General features: G+C 43.7%; 1 protein-coding gene across 1 annotated transcript in view; it reads left to right on the forward strand.

Annotated features, from left to right (window-relative positions):
• LOC121535994 (type II inositol 3,4-bisphosphate 4-phosphatase) overlaps window positions 1-18,207 on the forward strand; it is a gene marked incomplete at both ends in the record, with an annotated part of 171,424 nt that overhangs the window by 109,074 nt on the left and 44,143 nt on the right. Inside the window, 3 exon segments of the mRNA XM_045217638.1 lie at window positions 595-664; window positions 5,121-5,268; window positions 13,565-13,695. Of these exon segments, the coding sequence (XP_045073573.1) occupies window positions 595-664; window positions 5,121-5,268; window positions 13,565-13,695 (349 nt within the window).

Genomic DNA, 18,207 nt, shown 5'->3' on the forward strand with positions numbered 1-18,207 from the left:
TGACGTAAATAAAGCTACCTTGTTTCACTAAATTCCCCTGACGTGAATAAAGCTACCGTGTTTCACTAAATTCCCCTGATGTAAATAAAGCTACCTTGTTTCGCTAAATTCTCAGTAGTTGGTACCTGCTAAAGTTTAATTCTGATGGTTTGTCAGCCTCGATGCCACTGACAGAGAGAGAGGTCTGAAGACTGTTGGTTGTCACTAGCACTTTGATGTCATGTCTTTTCCCACACGCATCATCAAAAAGGGACATTCAGCAGCTGTGATGGGAAGATACTCACTATCAAAGGGGACGGTGACAAACACATGGAGCGTTCTTGAATGACGGAGGGTTGGTGTGTGTGTGTGTGTGTGTGTGTGTGTGTGTTTGTGTGTTTAGCTTCACCTGTCATTTACCTCCTGCTGTCCAAAAAAACACTGAGCTAAATTAAAACGTATTTAAAGAGCAAGACATGCTGAACCAGCAACATGTGAAGATAGACGTGGCCGCCCCGCTGCTCAGAGAAAAGCAGAGTTAAATGTAAATTCATATGTGTGTGATTGATGGCGGAGAGTTGACATCAAACATCTCTCTCTCTCTTCTTCCCACAGTGCACCTTAATTTGTGAGTCATCACAGGGAACCCCAAACGACAAAGATAATAGCCCCCAGACGGGTGCTGGTAAGTTCAACTACGCTTGTTCCTTCTACCTTTTGAACACCTGTAATTTGACTGCTGACTTCCATCGTCATGGCAACCCTGGAATCACTGGGAAGCGCTTTAAGGCTAATTGGATCCCCTCTAATTTGACCCCACTTCCCCCCCTTGTCTCACCAACCACCCCAACCTCTCCTAGTGAAATTTAGTTTATTATGAAAAATGGTTTATTATCACACATGCTTTTTGCATTTTCCCTTACAAACCCCTATTACACCCCTGCAATTACCATGACCTAGCGTTACCCCCAAAAGCAGCTTGAAATTGACATAGTGTAATAAAGTCATACATTAAGTTAACCCCCCTATACTTCTTGGTTTTCTTATTGGAAATTGCGCCGCCCTTGACTAACCTTGTCCCGCTAAAGAGATTTGAAGTCTCAATGGGGCTACCCATTTTGATTAAAGAATTAATATTATTCATTCTCAGATTAAAACGGGAAGCCTTGGCTTAAGTGAGTAAAGGGAGGGAGAGCCAGTTGACAGTAGAGAATGTGTGAGACTTGGCCAATGTGGGCTTTAAAGGGATTCACCCCTTTGTAACCTTTTATTCATTATCTGGAGCACCACACCAGTGTCTCCGATGACATCATAGCGGGTCATTTTCTTGGGACCTTTTCTTCTTTTCTATTTGACTACAAAATGTAGAAAAAATAATTTTAAAAGACCTAGACACTGGTATAGGTGCAGGACAGAATTAATATGATGTAAAAAAATATATTTATATAATGGTGAAGTGCCCCTTTAAAGCAGGTTTTTATATCCTCAGACAAGGCGAAGGTCCGTCTGCCTCCCTTGGCTGCTCCAGTCCTGGTTCTGTATCTGTTCTGTGTGGACTGGCTGTAGAGGCAGACAAGCGGAAGCGACGCATTGTCGATCCTGTGATACCAATTAAGGGAGAAGCCCCTGAATGGCGCAACACACTCCGCTTGTTACCCAAGCACTGTGAGCGAAGAACCTAGAAGAAACACCAGGAGTGAGAAAAAGAGAGCGGGAAAGAGGGAGGGAGGAGGAGAAGGAGAGACTTGAGAAGGTCACTGCTCCCTGCTGTGTTGGGAGTATAAAACCCTTCTTTCACTTTTCTTATCCCTCGTTCCTCTCCAGAGGGGAAATGAAACCCTTCTGAGGTTCCAACTCCTCCTCTTCTTCTTCATTTTTTTTTATTTCCCTTTCCTTATTATCGTATCTTGGTACTTTCTAGAATGTCTTATCTTCCTCTTCTTCTCTGTCTCTATTTCTGTCCTCAACGTGTGTTGGTATGACTTTCCTTGCTGCTCCGTTCTCTATACCCGTCGTCATTGGCACTAGCTGTCGCAATTAGCTAGCGAGCGGCGGGCACCAGGCGTGGGGTGGGTTGCAGGAAGGCGGGTGGCACAGCTGCGTTCCATCACTATAATACGCTCCCCGCAGACTTAGCGAGATTGACTAATGCAATTTAGCCCTTCACTTGTATTACCTTTCAGAGGGGGGCAAGCGGAGAAGGATACATACACACACACACACACACACACACACAGGAGGGGGGGACGCCCAGGGAAGAAGTCGTTTCCTTAAGAGGTGTGGGGAGAGGAGGACGGAGCGATCTGATTGGCCTTCAGATTAGCGTGGCGGCGGGGGGAGGTCAGAGGTTAATCCGCTCCTTCGACCGCTGTAAGGTACCGGTCATCCCTTCATCTCGCTCTCCATCTGTCCCTCTCTCCTCTCCCGCTCTCCTCTCCCTCTCTCCTCTCCCGCTCTCCTCTCCCTCGCTTTCTCTTTTTAATTCTGACTTACTCTTTGAAATGCCCTCTAGAATCCTGTCCCTCTCCACACAGCAGCAGCAACAGTGTCATTTAATCCAAGATCAAGGTCTCCATTTCAAATCATAGCTATACTTTTTTGATGTTTACATGAATATAATGATTATGAAAAAATTATGCCTAAAAAGCTTAAAGGGCCCACCTCAGAGGAAGTTTCCGCACGTTTTTCGAGTAATTCCTGTCCTCGTTTAGGGTCCAACTCGAAGACTGACACAGGCTGTTAATACATATTCAGGAATTGGGGGTGGGAACATTGTGGTGATTTCCCAGTGTAGCAGAGAAATAACAACAAATAGGGCACTGGTTGACAGCTGTCAGTGTAATTAGCTATCATGCTAAGCTAACCTTAGCCAGCTAATGAAAGTTATGTGAGCACAATTTCAGTTATTAACTCACCTTAACCCTAACATTAACAACACTGCTAACCTTAGCCTAACCCTAACCCTAAACTTACATTAGGACCAAAAAAGCAAATGTTGGTTTTCATGAATTTGTACGAAAAAGCCAATTATGACATTGTGGCTGTTTTATCTAGTGGAAACCCAAGTGTAGGCTACAGAGAAAAGTTGTTTGGCTCTCAGACGACTCGCGAATAGGAAGAACTTTGCAGAAGGTGTTTCTGGTTAATAAACATTGCCATGCTGGTGGGTGGTAACATTTAAATAAAACCCAGCCCTGAAACTAAACGTAGGCTGAAAATAATTTCCACGTCATCTCATACTAAAAGGCACAGGAGACCCACGGAAACATCCGAAGTCACACATTCGAATTTGGCACCTCAAGCCCAAATATATCATACTTTGACTAAAACGATGGCTTATTGACTTACATCGTTGTGTGACACCATGGGTAAGCTCTGGCCATCATCTTTCAGCTAAAAAAAAAGAGTTTTTTTCAGGTGTGGGAGTTTAACCCTTTCTTATTTTTCACTTTTCACACTAGTGTGTTGATTGCTGACCTCAGCCATACTTTGCCAGATCGTATATCATCTTTTCACATAGTCCTTTCTAGCACTGGTTCCAGTAACTATGGATGGGCTTAGCTCTAGTGTGTACTAGCCAACCTTCCAGGGGCCTGATTCCTACCTCTCTGACTGTCCTTGACACTGAACTGAACACTACATTACTTCCCACCCCAGTGCCTCAAGTAAAAGTCATCTCTGACACATTATCGTCCAATTAGAAGGTCTCTCCACTGCCATGCCGCCCCTCGCTGTGCCCGAACATCCACACGGTTGTCACTACACTCTCCAACGCTCTGTTGCCTTCTGTATGGAATACCCAGGACAAAGTGCTCAGAATAAGGCCCTGACATTGAAAAGGGATGACGGAGTGTGGGCTAGTCTCTGAATTGAATTTGCACCTTGGAATGTAAATGGATGGCAAACGGGTGCATATGTTAACGGGGCCTCCTCTTCCCTCTCCTCTCCTCTCCTCTCCTCTCCTCTCCTCTCCTCTCCTCTCCTCTCCTCTCCTCTCCTCTCCTCTCCTCTCCTCTCCTCTCCTCCAGGAGTTGGAATTTCAATACCACTGTTAGTTGGTTGGTTGCAGCTTCACAAGGAAGAGGGGAAGTGATTTTATTTTTTCAAGTGGAGGAATAAGTGCTTGGGTCACACTTGTGATTCCCAACCCGCCGTGCTGCGTAGCTTTTTTGGTGGCATTACACATCTTGGTGAAGTCTCTTCTTCTACCATCGAAGCGCTTCAGCTTATTACTATTGAGTGACTTCCTTCTAGAACGTTAGCGTGGCATCGAAGAAAAGGAGCAACGGCAGCGAACTGCGAATAGCTGTTTGAGGCGTACGGCTTTTTCCGGCTTTCTCGCCCACCGACTGCCAGGACACTGATAAGAGTATTAAAGCTGTTTTTTGGTTGCCACATGATTGCCGCTATTAGCCACTCTAAGAAGAAGGAGGAGGAGGAGTGGAAGGGTTGAATTTGAATGGGGTTTAATAGGAGAAGACGGTGAGGCAAAGTTTGGGGAATCAACCGTCTTTTCCCTTTCCTTCACTGCTCTATCATAAACAAGCAATATAAATGGAAATGGAATGCAGTGAAGGGATTGTTTAATATGGAAAGAATCGTTTAATGGACTTAGCTGAGATATCTTATATTCTTAATTTTCTAATACTTGGAGAGAGAGATGGAGAAAGAGCGATAGAGAGAGAGATGTGGCTCTTGGAAGATGAGAAGCAAGCAACAACCTTATCTATCGCAGACACAGTTATTGATTATGGGATTTCATTTGCAGCATATGCCACATGAAAATACGTTTTTTGAAGGATTTGAGTTTTGTCCTTGGGTTTTTCCCCGGTATCATAGTTTGTTTAGAACCAAAGCCCATCGTCTGTTTAATGTTTGTGAAACTTAGAAATGTCTTTGAAGGTGTACGTAATCATTTTCAATATGTCATGATGGTTGATACTGTATGTCTCTCTCTCTTTCCCCCTTCTACTTCTCTCCCTCTTTATCCCCCCCTTTTCCACCTCTCCCTCCCTCTTTCTCCCCCTTCTCCCTCCCCCTCCCCCTCCCCCTCCCTCTCTCTGTCTCGCTCTCTCCCTCTCCCTCTTTCTACCCTCCTTCTCCCCCTCTCCCTCTCCACCTCCTCCCTCCCTCTCTCCCAGTCTTTAAGAACCCGGTGTGTAAGGTCTACAGGTTCCAGACGGTGGACAGTAAATGGATGCTGGTGAGAGAACAGATGGAGGAGTGTACGCTGTCCTTCAGTATCCCCAGACAGCTCCTCCACCTCTACATCCAGGAAGACATGAGGAGGTAAGAACACATCTAGGATCAGTTTACCCGGATCAGTTTACCCAAGCCTTTACTGAACCACTGGGAGGGACAAAGCAAAACCTGACCTTGGAACAGTATTACATATGGGATAATGACTTGTCTTTATAAGCACAGAGATTTGAGAGAAGGTAACGGCAGCTGATCGAGGATCAGGTATCCCTACCCTAAGGCCAAACTTAACCACTGGGAGGTATACATCAAAACTGACCTCGGATCAGTGCACAGGGAGAGGACGACAACAGACTTTCATCTCATTGAGGTTGTCTCTGACTATAAGTGCAGACCTAAGATCTATTGTAACAACCTTACTCCAAGCCTAAATCTAACCACTAAGAGGTACATTGCATTCATTTGAATAGGGGTACTATAGCTCTGGGCCTGCCTACATCAACAGGCCTATTTCAGAGATGTAAATGGTGGATTAAGAGCTATACTTAGAGAGGATTGAATTATTCAGGTCTGTTTAACACTTCAAAAGGGGATTGTTGTATGCCTGCACACTAGTCAATCAGCAACACACACACAGATGTACACCTGCATACAGACACAGACATTTGCGCACGCACGCACGCACGCACGCACGCACAGAGAGAGAGAGAGAGAGAGAGAGAGAGAGAGAGAGAGAGAGAGAGAGAGAGAGAGAGAGGAGAGAGAGAGAGAGAGAGAGAGAGAGAGAGAGAGAGAGAGAGAGAGAGAGAGAGAGAGAGAGAGAGAGAGAGAGAGAGAGAGAGAGAGAGAGAGAGAGAGAGAGAGAGAGAGAGAGAGAGAGAGAGAGAGAGAGAGAGAGAGAGAGAGAGAGAGAGAGAGAGAGAGAGAGAGAGAGAGGAGAGAGAGAGAGAGAGAGAGAGAGAGAGAGAGAGAGAGAGAGAGAGAGAGAGAGAGAGAGAGAGAGAGGAGAGAGAGAGAGAGAGAGAGAGAGAGAGAGAGAGAGAGAGAGAGAGAGAGAGAGAGAGAGAGAGAGAGAGAGAGAGAGAGAGAGAGAGAGAGAGAGAGAGAGACGAGAGAGAGAGAGAAGAGAGAGAGAGAGAACTAGACCCCCAGCACTGCATTGTTGTGAACAAAGTCCTGGAGCTTTATCGAGCTGAGAGTGGCTTTGAGGAAGATGAAGGAACTGTGTCACTAATTGACTCTGCTCTTAATCTTGTTAGCTAATTAGTGGTCAAAGTGGCCACAAAATGATGAGGAAAAAGGGATGTGTATTGAAACCAAAATGATTCTATATGACGCTTGAATCCCCCCGGAATGTTAATGTTCCTAATGTAGTGTTAATGGGACATTATACTCAACAAACATTAAAGTTTGTCAGATGTTTTCATACCTCAATAGTAGTCTGATGAAATTGACATTAGACTACTTTTGGAGTCTGGAAACATCTGACAAAATTAGATTTGGGAGTTTAATGTCTCTTCTTTAACCACAGTTAACCCTCAGTTAACCCTCCCTCGGCAGGTCCAGTTTTGTCATTGTACTCAATAAAGGAAAGGTTAAGATACTGCCAGTGAATAGCTGATCCTAATCAGTTTATAAGAGAGAAGCCGCTGTGCTGGGTAAGTGGATCTCAGTGTTCTGTCTGTCAGGACAGATCATTCCTCAACACGCCCTCCGTCCCTAGCAATCCCTCATAATCCCCCCTCTGTCATATAGTCCCTCGGTCGGCAAGTGGTCGGTCTCATGGTCAGAGGGAGCATCCCAAATGGCACCCTATTCCCCTTATAGTGCCCTACGGGCCCTGGTCAAAAGGAGTGCACTATAAGGGAATAGGGTTCCATTTGGGATGCATGGAGTGACCCCATCAGGCCGCTAGTTTGGAATCCCAGGTCATTAAACTAGATTAGAACATTCTCAGACCAAGGTTTCCCTCAAGTTCTAGATTAGAACATTCTCAGACCAAGGTTTCCCTCAAGTTCCCTCCCTTAAAAGCTATTATTTAAGCCTTATTACTATCTGGTCTATTGCCTCTAGACTCTAACCTCTCTTGATACTTGCAGTCTGAGTAGAACAATACTTTAAAGCTAGAGTCCTTCATTGAAACTATAACAAAGCCAGCACCCCACCTCTGTTTTGGTAAAAAGCTAAGGGATGGGCCTGGAGAAATGTAACGACTCTCAAATTCATAGACGGAGCTATGGATGCAAGAACTGACCATAAAAAATGATAGTTTTGAAGCTATACAGTTTTTTTTTTTTTTACGTTTACATTGTTTACAAACATTAGATCAAAACAAGCAGATATTTTGGCTTCTGATTGGGTATGAGAGTTAAACTAAGCTCATGAGGCATTTATAAGTTATATTGTTCAAGAATCAATGGGTATATATAATTCATTTATAAGTCCAAAAATGGATATAGCAACTAAGATTCTAGCTTTAACTATTGTGTGTCTGACATTTTGTCTGCAACTGCCCGAGACACATTTGGAAAGCAGCCACTGCACATATTCAGAAAACGATCTCGCTCTGTCACTGTATACAATGGCTGTGTATGACACATGCTCAAAAACACAAGTACCGTATTGAGTTTGTTAACCACCACACAGCAATGTATATATACTGTATTATTCACTACAAGGTAGATGGGGAGTTGAAGCGTTTGTTTATAATCCTCTTTGAACGATTTCAGGCGTTAGCTTCCTCTTGGTTCTGTGGAAAAACTCAATCAGGCTTTACCCTTTAATGATTAAGTTACGCCTTTTAAGACTGTGAAGTGACAAACACACACACACACACACACACACACACACACACACTGTGAAGTGGCTGATGGCTTAGTCTCCTTCCCTAGCACCACTTTATGCTAGTGGTGGCATCTCTTTTTCTCTACTCTTCATCCCTCGTTCCCTTTGATGTTGACAGCCATGTTCCAACCTTATCAACGTGCCTCCTCTTTCTACTATCAACATGCCTGTTTAATCTTTGTCCTTTTGTGTGGGTGTGTGGCTCTTGTGTGGCTCTTTGTGTGTGAGTGACTGTGTGTGTGTGTGTGCCAATTATGGATGTGTGTGTGGGCGTTAAATAATATTTATCCTTGTTTTTCTATGAATTGATCTGATCGTTTCATTAATTCCGAGCTACGCCTACGTTCCTTCTCCATTCAACAAGGAGTAAATGAACTGTGGTCCTCTGTAGCTCAGCTGGTGGAGCACGGCGCTTGTAACGCCAAGGTAGTGGGTTCGATCCCCGGGACCACCCATACCTAAAAATTTATGCACACATGACTAAGTCGCTTTGGATAAAAGCGTCTGCTAAATGGCATATTATTATGACACTCTGCAGGGCGTGCGTGTGTGTGTGTGTGTGTGTATATGTTTGTTTGTGTGTGTGTGTGTGTTTGTGCAACACGGTGGGCCAAACACTAAGACAACACATAGTCCTCTGACTGTCAATGTCCTCCCTCCCATTTACTCCCCTAAATGGCATATTATTATATTATATTATTATTATTATTATTATTATTATATTATAACTGATCATCTTCAGCTCCTGTGAACTAAAGAGCATCACAGTGGTTGATACTGTGGTTGGTGGTTGATACTGTGGCCTCTATACTACCTTTCAGTAAAGCACACTATATGAAAACCAGTAGGCTATAGTTCTCTATGTACTTGGCCGTCTACAGTAAAGGAGGCAGGTTGGGTTGTAATATTGACCCCAGGCCCAAAGCTCTTGGTGATTAAATTGAACAGGCTACTATAACACAGCATGAAATAAAGGCTCTCACATGACAGGTCTTTGTTATTTGGAAAATGTATTCTGTAGCCCTCATCTGTCCAAGTCAGTTTGAACATAACAGCCCTCTCGCTCTCTCGCTCTCTCTCTCTCTCGCTCTCTCTCTCTCTCTCTCGCTCCATCTCTTGCCTTTTCTTTCTGCTTGTCTGTCTGAGGCCTCTTGTCTTCTTTTGCCCTCAGTCCCTACTGTGTCTTGTTCTTCAAGTCTCACAGTCCCTATCTCATGTCAATCTTCTCTGCCTTTGTCTCTCTCTCTCTCTCTCGCTCTCTCCCTCCTTCATCTTCCCTACTCAGTACCTCTTAAGGCCTGTGACTCATTGCCACCCCCCCCGTCTATCTCTCTCTTCCCCTCTCTCTATCTCACTGCGTAAAAGTTGTCTGGACCGAAGGTGAGATTATGAGTGTACTATCTATAGCTTCCCTACTCAGTGTCCTTCTTAAGGCTTGTGACTCAGTCTCCCCCCTTCTACACCCACTGACCCCCAACCACTGCTGTCTGCCCAGCATCAAAATAACACGTCTGGGTTGGGGCTGGGGCTGACGCCTCCTGATACACAAATAACAGTGGTTTAGACAGAAGGATATGGATTACACTGAATGGCTGCAATCTGCTAAAGAGCATGGTATGGTGTTTGATAAAGTGGCTATAGCGGTGGAATCAGATAGCATCACACAGAGAGCATCTCACACACACACACACACATACACACACACTGCATCCTCTCATGAGCCTTAGAGCCCTCTCCAAACCCAAGTGGATGGCTGGGTTAGAACAATATGTTTGATTGAAGCATCGAGGCCACATGGAGTGGGTCTACTTTCAACCTCACTACCCCAACCCCCACGACACGACACCTATCTGAACGTCCCCATCTCCTACTCTGCGACAGGGCCAATATCATTATCTCTGTCAGCAGTGGTTTCGGATTACCATACAGAACAAAGAGAAACAATCATTTTTTTCTCCGTCTTCTACCCCAAAATGATACTGGGGAATATTTCTGTCCTGTTTTAGAAGAAATCGGGTGCCTTTTGTGCACTGACTAATTTAAAAAGATGCTAATCTTCTGGTTGAAAGCATTAAGGCTACACAGGAATGCTTTGAGTCGGGAACTTTACATGGGAACTCATCATTGTTCTCAGAGGAAATCTCCACACAATTAAGGGTGGCTGATCTTAACTGGTAATGAGATACCGGAATGAGATTGTCACGACTTCCTCCGAAGCTGCCACCTCTCCTTGTTTGGGCAGGCTTTGGTGTTCGCCGTCACCAGCCTTCTAGCCACTGCCGCTCCTCATCTCATCATTCCATTTGTTTTGTCTTGTTTATTACACACACCTGGTTCATATCCCCTCATCAGTACCTGTATAAGTGTTCCATCTGCTCCCCTTGTCTTTGTGTGTGATTGTTTATTGTGGAGGATAGAGAAGCTCGGTGGAGCTCCGTGTATTTTGTATCGCCGGGATATTTCCCTGTGTGCGTTGTATTTTCCAGTGCTCCTGTTTTGCACACTGGAGTGTTTTGATGCATTGCTGCGTAACTCTGTGGTTCAGAATAAATCCTGTTATTCTGTGATTTACCCTCCTGCGCCTGACTCCTTCGAAATCACCTCATCACAGAGATATTGAAGTTCACTTTTTACTGAATATTCTGGAAGCGAAAAGATGGAAGCCCACCTGGTTCGACTATTAGTTTTTTAAACTTGAAATCATTCTATGGACAAGGACTGCAATCCACGCTGGTTTTGTTAAACTAGCCACTGTCAAGAATTGCTAATAAGGAAACAAATACGTAAATATGTGAAATCACAGACCTATCCCTTTCAACTCTCTCCCATGATGTTGAATCAAAGCCTCCCTATGGCCGTTACCCACAACCCACCTGGGGGAGCATGGCCGCACTGCGTCTTGGTCACAGAGCAACGCGTGCCACCGCTAGGTTTGCCACAGCGCTGGTGTAATTTAGGTCCTTACAATCCGCCATTCTTGGGACATCCCTACCACATTGTAGTTGACATTTAAAATGGTTATGGTTAGGGTTAGGTAGAGCTGGGCCGATAAATGAAAATTATCGACACCGATCATTCTGATCACTTATCGCAGGCAGTTTGCTGACATCGTTCATTACGATAAGTAGCCTATACTAGAGAAATGTGAAGTTTGAAATTGATTAAGTTTGCTAATATGGGTGATTGTTAGTGGGACAATTGATGGCTACAACCATAAAACTAGTAGTAGTAGTTTAAAGGATAATAATAAAAAAAGGTGGTGCACATTAATGTTAAAAACTATTTGTGTATCATTCTATTTATCATTATCACATCAATTCAGGCAATTTATCGCGATATGGATTTGTGTCTGTATCGCCCAGCTCAAGGGTTAGGGTTAGGTTATGGTTGAGGTTAGGTTATGGTTAAGGTTAGGTTATGGTTAAGGTTAGGGTTGGAGTTAAGGTTAGGGTTTAGGGTAGGGACGTCCCAAGGATTCCGGATAGTACTAACTGTGTTATTTACTCATGTTGTTTACAACCGCAGAGAGAGAGAGAGGGTACACTTTAAGGTGGAAAGGGGGGTTGTGGGGAAATGTTAACTGCACCTGGGCAGCATGGCACTATCCATCTGGCTAAGTTCACTCCTGTTCCATCGTCAGTTGGGTTTTGTGAGGTGAGAGGGTGGAGGGGAGAGATGTGATACTTTACATGTCCCTTAATCTCTCACAAAACACACATCATGCAAACATTTCGGATATGTTTGCAAATGAATTAGAATAGATCAAACAGTCTGATAATATATTCTTATAATGGCTCATTTACATTTGAGTCAGTCTGATGAGCAGCACAACACTGTCTGTAGTCTAAGATACGTTGGATCCATTGTCAACAATAACACCTCTCTATTAAAGCAAAGAGCCCACTGAATCCCCCTACGTATCATTGAGATCAAGGCCTTCTTTACAATGGAGACTACAGGCACGACGTTTCATATCACAACATCTGATCACAGCCATTCAGAGGATACATACACACACAGGCGGTAGCCTGGGTATCAGCTTGGACGCCTCCGGCGACGGGTGGTTATTTCCTTGGCAACGACCTCAGTTTACCTCGGCCCCTAATGGCAACGTGTAGGGGTCTTTTGGCCCTCCGGCTGCACGCCTCACACACACACACTCACACACACACGCCTCGCTATGAGATGAAACAGGTTGCCGCGGCGATCGACTAGAAAAGGACTAGATAGAGGGGTTTATTATTGGTTAATGGAATTTGGATGGTAGGATGTCTCTGACTGGGAGAAGAGAAGAAGGGGTGATGATGGGAAACTAGTGGATAAGTGGACAAAATGGCTTCTAGCCTGAGGGTGAGATTTGTTTAATAAAGATCAGTCTATGGGCTAAGCAGTGAGGCTCAGGGATGGGGTAAATGGTGTGTGTGCGTGTGCATTTGTGTGTATACACTCGTCTGTGTGCTTGCGTGTGTGTATGCGTGCTTCCTTGCGCGTGTCAGTCTGTGTGTGTGTGTGTGTGTCTGTCTGTTCCTGCATGCATCAGAGAGGTGTTAAACAGTCTGTTAATACACCCACCACTGTGACAGTTAGGGTCATATGACTCAAACCAGAAGACAATGAGCAACATTAGTCACAGTGGAGTCAATCTAACCGTGCTATTTGCCATGGGCCAGCAAAATAGCATTAGATGATGGCAGGGTGTCATAGAATAGGTTCAGTCTGGCTGGATAATACTGTATGTGTTTGTGGTGAACCTGCCAAAGCAATCTTTATGCAATGTCTTACAAAATGCATGTTGCTTACTGCCGCACACCTACTTCTTATTGAAATGTTGCAATGTGGGTTTCAAATGCATTGCTCAAGGTCAGGCTTCCCAATATTCTGTGATGATCTGTATCCTCTTAGTGACATTCCTGTATATCTCTACCCAGTAAAGACAGAACAGGATATGCCTTCCTTCTGAGCCGGGATCCTCTCTAGGTTTCTTCCTTCTACAGAGTTTTTGTTTAGTTTCTTGGCCACTGTGCTTCTGCTTATGTCTCTGCTTGCTCTTTGTGGTCTAGGCCGTGTTTCTGTAAAGTCACTTTCAAATCAAATCACATTTTATTGGTCACATACACGTGTTTAGCAAATGTTATTGCGGGTGTAGCGAACTGCTTGTGCTTCTAGCTCCGACAGCACAGTAATATCTAGCAAGTAATGTCTAACAATTTCACAACATATACCCAATACACACACATCTAAGTAAGGAATTAATTACGAATATACACATATATGGACGAGCGATGTCAGAGCAGCATGGACTAAGATACAGTAGAATAGTATACACTTTGTGATAACTGCTGATGTAAAAAGGGCTTTATAAATCAAATGTATTGATTGATTGACTATCTCTCTCTTCTTACTTTCTCGCTCCCTTTCTGTGTCGATGGGATATGGGTTTGATTGAACTGAGCTGACAGAGTCTGGTTGAGAAACTCCTTGTACTTCGTAACAATCCATGTGTCTCTCATTGACATTCCCTGTGGATCCCCTGTCGTTCCAGGATACAGGAGCTGAGGGACCTTGGGGAACTGTCTCCCCACTGGGACAACCTGAGGAAGGAGGTGATTGCCCGTTATGGACAGGTCATAGCTGTCTACCAGGAGACCCTGGTTGAGCTGAATAAGATCACTGGTAAGACTTGCTACATGCACACAAGGGCACGCAGACACACATTCAAGCGTGCACATGCTTGTACACGCATGGACACACACATAGTCACTATACGCACACACATATTTACACTATGCACACACACACTGCTTTATGCCCTATACCATGCTATAATTCTCTCTACCTCTTAGAAGAGTAGAGGTACCCTTGGGAAGAAGCAATAATTTCTGAAATCCCTCTTTGTGAACACCCTTGCTGAATTTTTCTTGTTTGTGTTTTGTTTGGCCTTTTCTTGTTTTTGTTCATCACATTGCCAATGTTTCTGTAATTGCCAATGTTTCACGGTTCAACCTTGTCACACAGACAAACACATGTTCCTATGTCTCCAGTGGATTCGGATGCAGTGGCTAACTTTGTACTTATCTTTGCTTGGTAAAGAGATGGAGTCTATGAGACAATGACTTATCAGTGACCCAAGTCCTGCTCAGATCATCCCTACCATTGTGTCACTGAGTTGTCGTAGTGCTGCTACAAATGTACATTGTCCCAGGGGTGTTGTCAGTCATAATGGAAGTAACCTAATTTATGTTCCTCTAACTCCCCTGAATGCCTCTGTCAATCCAACAGCTATTGTCAGCAGTAATCATGTGAGTTATACTGTTAGCGCTGGGGCGGTTTGCCCTAGTAGGAAGCCCACTGTGTGCAGTTCACCCTGCACTATCAGCTCAAACATAAATATCACTGTCATGTCTACCTCTGATAAGCCTCCCAGTAAAGCAATAAAAACAATCAAGCATTCCAGAAAAGTACTAAAAATAGCCCACATTAACATATAGTGTGTAGCCTAAGAAACAAGGTTCATGAAATCGCTAAGGGTATTTACAAACAGCACAGGAATTAAATAATCCACATGTGTTGATCAGATCTTTACTAATGCTGCAGAAATATGCTCTAAAGCAGTATCCACATCCATCGGATGTAGTGATCATAAAATAGTAGCCATATCTAGGAAAACCAAAGTTCCAAAGGCTGGGCCTAATATAGTGTATAAGAGGTCATACAAGAGGTTTTTTAGTGATTCCTATGTTGAAGATGTAAAGAATATTTGCTGGTCTTCGGTGTGTAATGAGGAGCAACCAGACGCTGCACTTGACGCATTTATGAAATTGCTTATTCTAGTTACTAATAAGCATGCACCCATTAAGAAAATCACTGTTAAATCCCTGTGGATTGATGAGGAATTGAAAACATTTATGGTTGAGAGGGACGAGGCAAAAGGAATGGCAAATAAGTCTGGCTGCACAGCTGATCGGCAAACGTACTGTAAATTGAGAAATCATGTGACTAAACTAAACAAAAAGAAGAAGAAACTGTACTATGAAACAAAGAAAAATTATGAATAAAGAATGATAGTAAAAAGCTTTGGCACACCTTAAATGAAAATTTGGGCAAAAACGCAATCTCAGCTCCATCATTCATTGAATCGGGTGGCTCATTCGTCACAAAACCCACTGATATTGCCAACTACTTTAAAGGGATACTTTGGGATTTTAGCAATCAAGCCCTTTATCTACTTCCCCAGAGTCAGATGAACTTGTGGATATCATTTTTATGTCTCTGCGTGCAGTTTGAAGGAAGTTGCTAACTAGCGCTTTCGCAATTGCTAACTAGCGTTAGCAATTCCAGTCATTGCACTAATGCTAGGTAGCATTGGCTCACGAAGCTGCTTCTAACTTCCTTCATACTGGACACAGATACGTAAAAATGGTATCCACAAGTTCATCTGATTCTGGGGTTCATCTGACTCTGGGGAATTATCCCTTTAATGATTTTTCCTAGGCAAGATGAGCAAATTTAGGCATGACATGCCAACAACAAATTCTGAACGTACACAACCATGCATAACTGACGAAATTATGAAAAACAAGCATTGTAATTTTGAATTCCGTAAAGTGAGTGTGGAAGAGGTGATTTTTGGGGGGGTCTATCAACAATGACAAGCCATCTGGGTCTGACAACTTGGAAGGAAAATTACTGAGGATGATAGTGGACTATATTGGCACTCCTATTTCCATCTCTTCAATCTAAGCCTACAGGAAAGTGTGTGCCCTCAGGCCTGGAGGAAAGCAAAAGTAATTCTGCTACTCAAGAATAGCAAAGCACCCTTTACTGTCCCAAGCAGCCAACCAATCAGCCTGTTTTGATAAAAATGGTGTTTGACCAGATACAGTGCTATGTCACAGTAAGCAAATTAACAACTGACTTTCAGCACGCTAATAGGGAAGGGCACTCAGCATGTATAGTACTTACACAAATGACTGATGATTGGCTGAAAGAAATTGATAATAAGAAGATTGTTGGAGCTGTTTTGTTATACTTCAATGCAGCTTTTGACATCTTCGATCATAATCTGCTGCTGGAAAAACGTGTGTTATGGCTCTACATCCCCTGCTATATCGTGGATTGAGAGTTATCTGTCTAACAGAACACAGAGGGTGTTTTTTAATGGAAGCTTCTCCAACATAATCCAGGTAGAGTCGGGCATTCCCCACGGCAGCTGTCTAGGCCCCTTACTCTTTTCAATCTTTACTAATAACCTGTCACTGAGTAAAGCCTGTGTGTCTATGTATGCTGATGACTCAACATTATACACGTCAGCTACCACAGAAAGTGAAATCACTGAAACACTTAACAAAGTGCTGCAGTCAGTTTTAGAATGGGTGGCAAGTAATAAGCTAGTGCTAAATATTTAAAAAACTGAAAGCATTGTATTTGGTTCAAATCATTAACTAACCCCTAAACCTCAACTAAATCTTGTAATGAATAATGTGGAAATTGAGAAAGTTGAGGGGACTTAACTGCTTGGTGTAATCCTGGATTGTAAACTGTCATGGTCAAAACATATTGATGCAACGGTAGCTAAGATGGGGAGAGGTCTGTCTGTAATAAAGCGCTGCTCTGCTTTCTTGACATTGCTATCAACAAAACAAGTCCTAAAGGCCCTAGTTTTGTCGCACCTGGACTACTGCCCAGTCATATGGTCAAGTGCCACAAAAAGGGACATAGGCAAATTACAGTTGGCCCAGAACAGAGCAGCATGGCTGGCCCTTAAATGTATACGGTGAGCTAACATCAATGACATGAATGTCAATCTCTCCTGGCTCAAAGTAGAGGGGAGATTGACATGCATGTCATTGATGTTAGCTCTCCGTGTACATTTAAGGGCCAGCCGTGCTACATCACTACTTGTCTTTGTGAGAGGTACTGACATGTTGAAAGCACCGAGCTGTCTGTTCAGACGACTGGCACATAGCTCAGACACCCAGGCATACCCCACAAGACATGCTAGCAGGGGTCTCTTCAAAGTCCTCAAGTCCAGAACAGACTCTGGAAAACGTACAGTACTACGCAGAGCCATGACCAAATCAGATTAAAAAAAACAGATAAAACTACACCTTATGGAACAACGTGGACTGTGAAGAGACACACACACACACAGGCACACACATACACTAGCACACTCACTCTACACAAACGTACTGTATGTATGGTGGTATTATAAATATAATATAGATATGTAGTGATGTCATAATTGTACTGTTTTATTTTACAGATTTTTTGTTGTTGTTGCCTTGATTTGTTTGGACCCCGGAAAGAGTAGCTGGTGCCTTAGCAGGAACTAATGGGGATCTATAATAAACCCTAGGAAGAGTAGCTGCTGCCTTGGCAGGACCTAATGGGGATCCATAATAAACCCCAGGAAGAGTAGCTGCTGCCTTGGCAGGACCTAATGGGGATCCATAATAAACCCCAGGAAGAGTAGCTGCTGCCTTGGCAGGACCTAATGGGGATCCATAATAAACCCCAGGAAGAGTAGCTGCTGCCTTGGCAGGACCTAATGGGGATCCATAATAAACCCCAGGAAGAGTAGCTGCTGCCTTAGCAGGACCTAATGGGGATCCATAATAAACCCCAGGAAGAGTAGCTGCTGCCTTGGCAGGACCTAATGGGGATCCATAATAAACCCCAGGAAGAGTAGCTGCTGCCTTGGCAGGACCTAATGGGGATCCATAATAATTCCCAGGAAGAGTAGCTGCTGCCTTGGCAGAACCTAATGAGGTCCTTAATAAATACAAATACAAATATGCATTTTGGGCATTTCTGTTATGATATGGAGATATTGTAGTCGATGCCAGTGAATGCCAAATCAGCTTGGAAGACATTCCCAACGTTTAATCTTTGAAGTGCAACATTTTTGGTAAACAATCAGAACTAGGCACTGTTAGTATTGAGAAAGTGGGGATTTTATTTTCTAAAATTGTGACTAGGAAATGCTGCCCTATGTGCCAGCCGGCTCGATGGGAATGAGAGAGTGAGTGACGAGACCTGAACAAGAAAAACTCTGGGCCTATTGTTACAGTCTATAATGTGGCCAGGTCACGTAGCCATTAAAATAACCCTCCCAGCCATATATAAAACAGAATTACATATTTCACATTATCGTACAGACAGTCGATGTCACATATCGAGTTG

This window comes from Coregonus clupeaformis, unplaced genomic scaffold (genome assembly GCF_020615455.1).
Source record: "Coregonus clupeaformis isolate EN_2021a unplaced genomic scaffold, ASM2061545v1 scaf1160, whole genome shotgun sequence".
Lineage (NCBI taxonomy): Eukaryota > Metazoa > Chordata > Actinopteri > Salmoniformes > Salmonidae > Coregonus > Coregonus clupeaformis.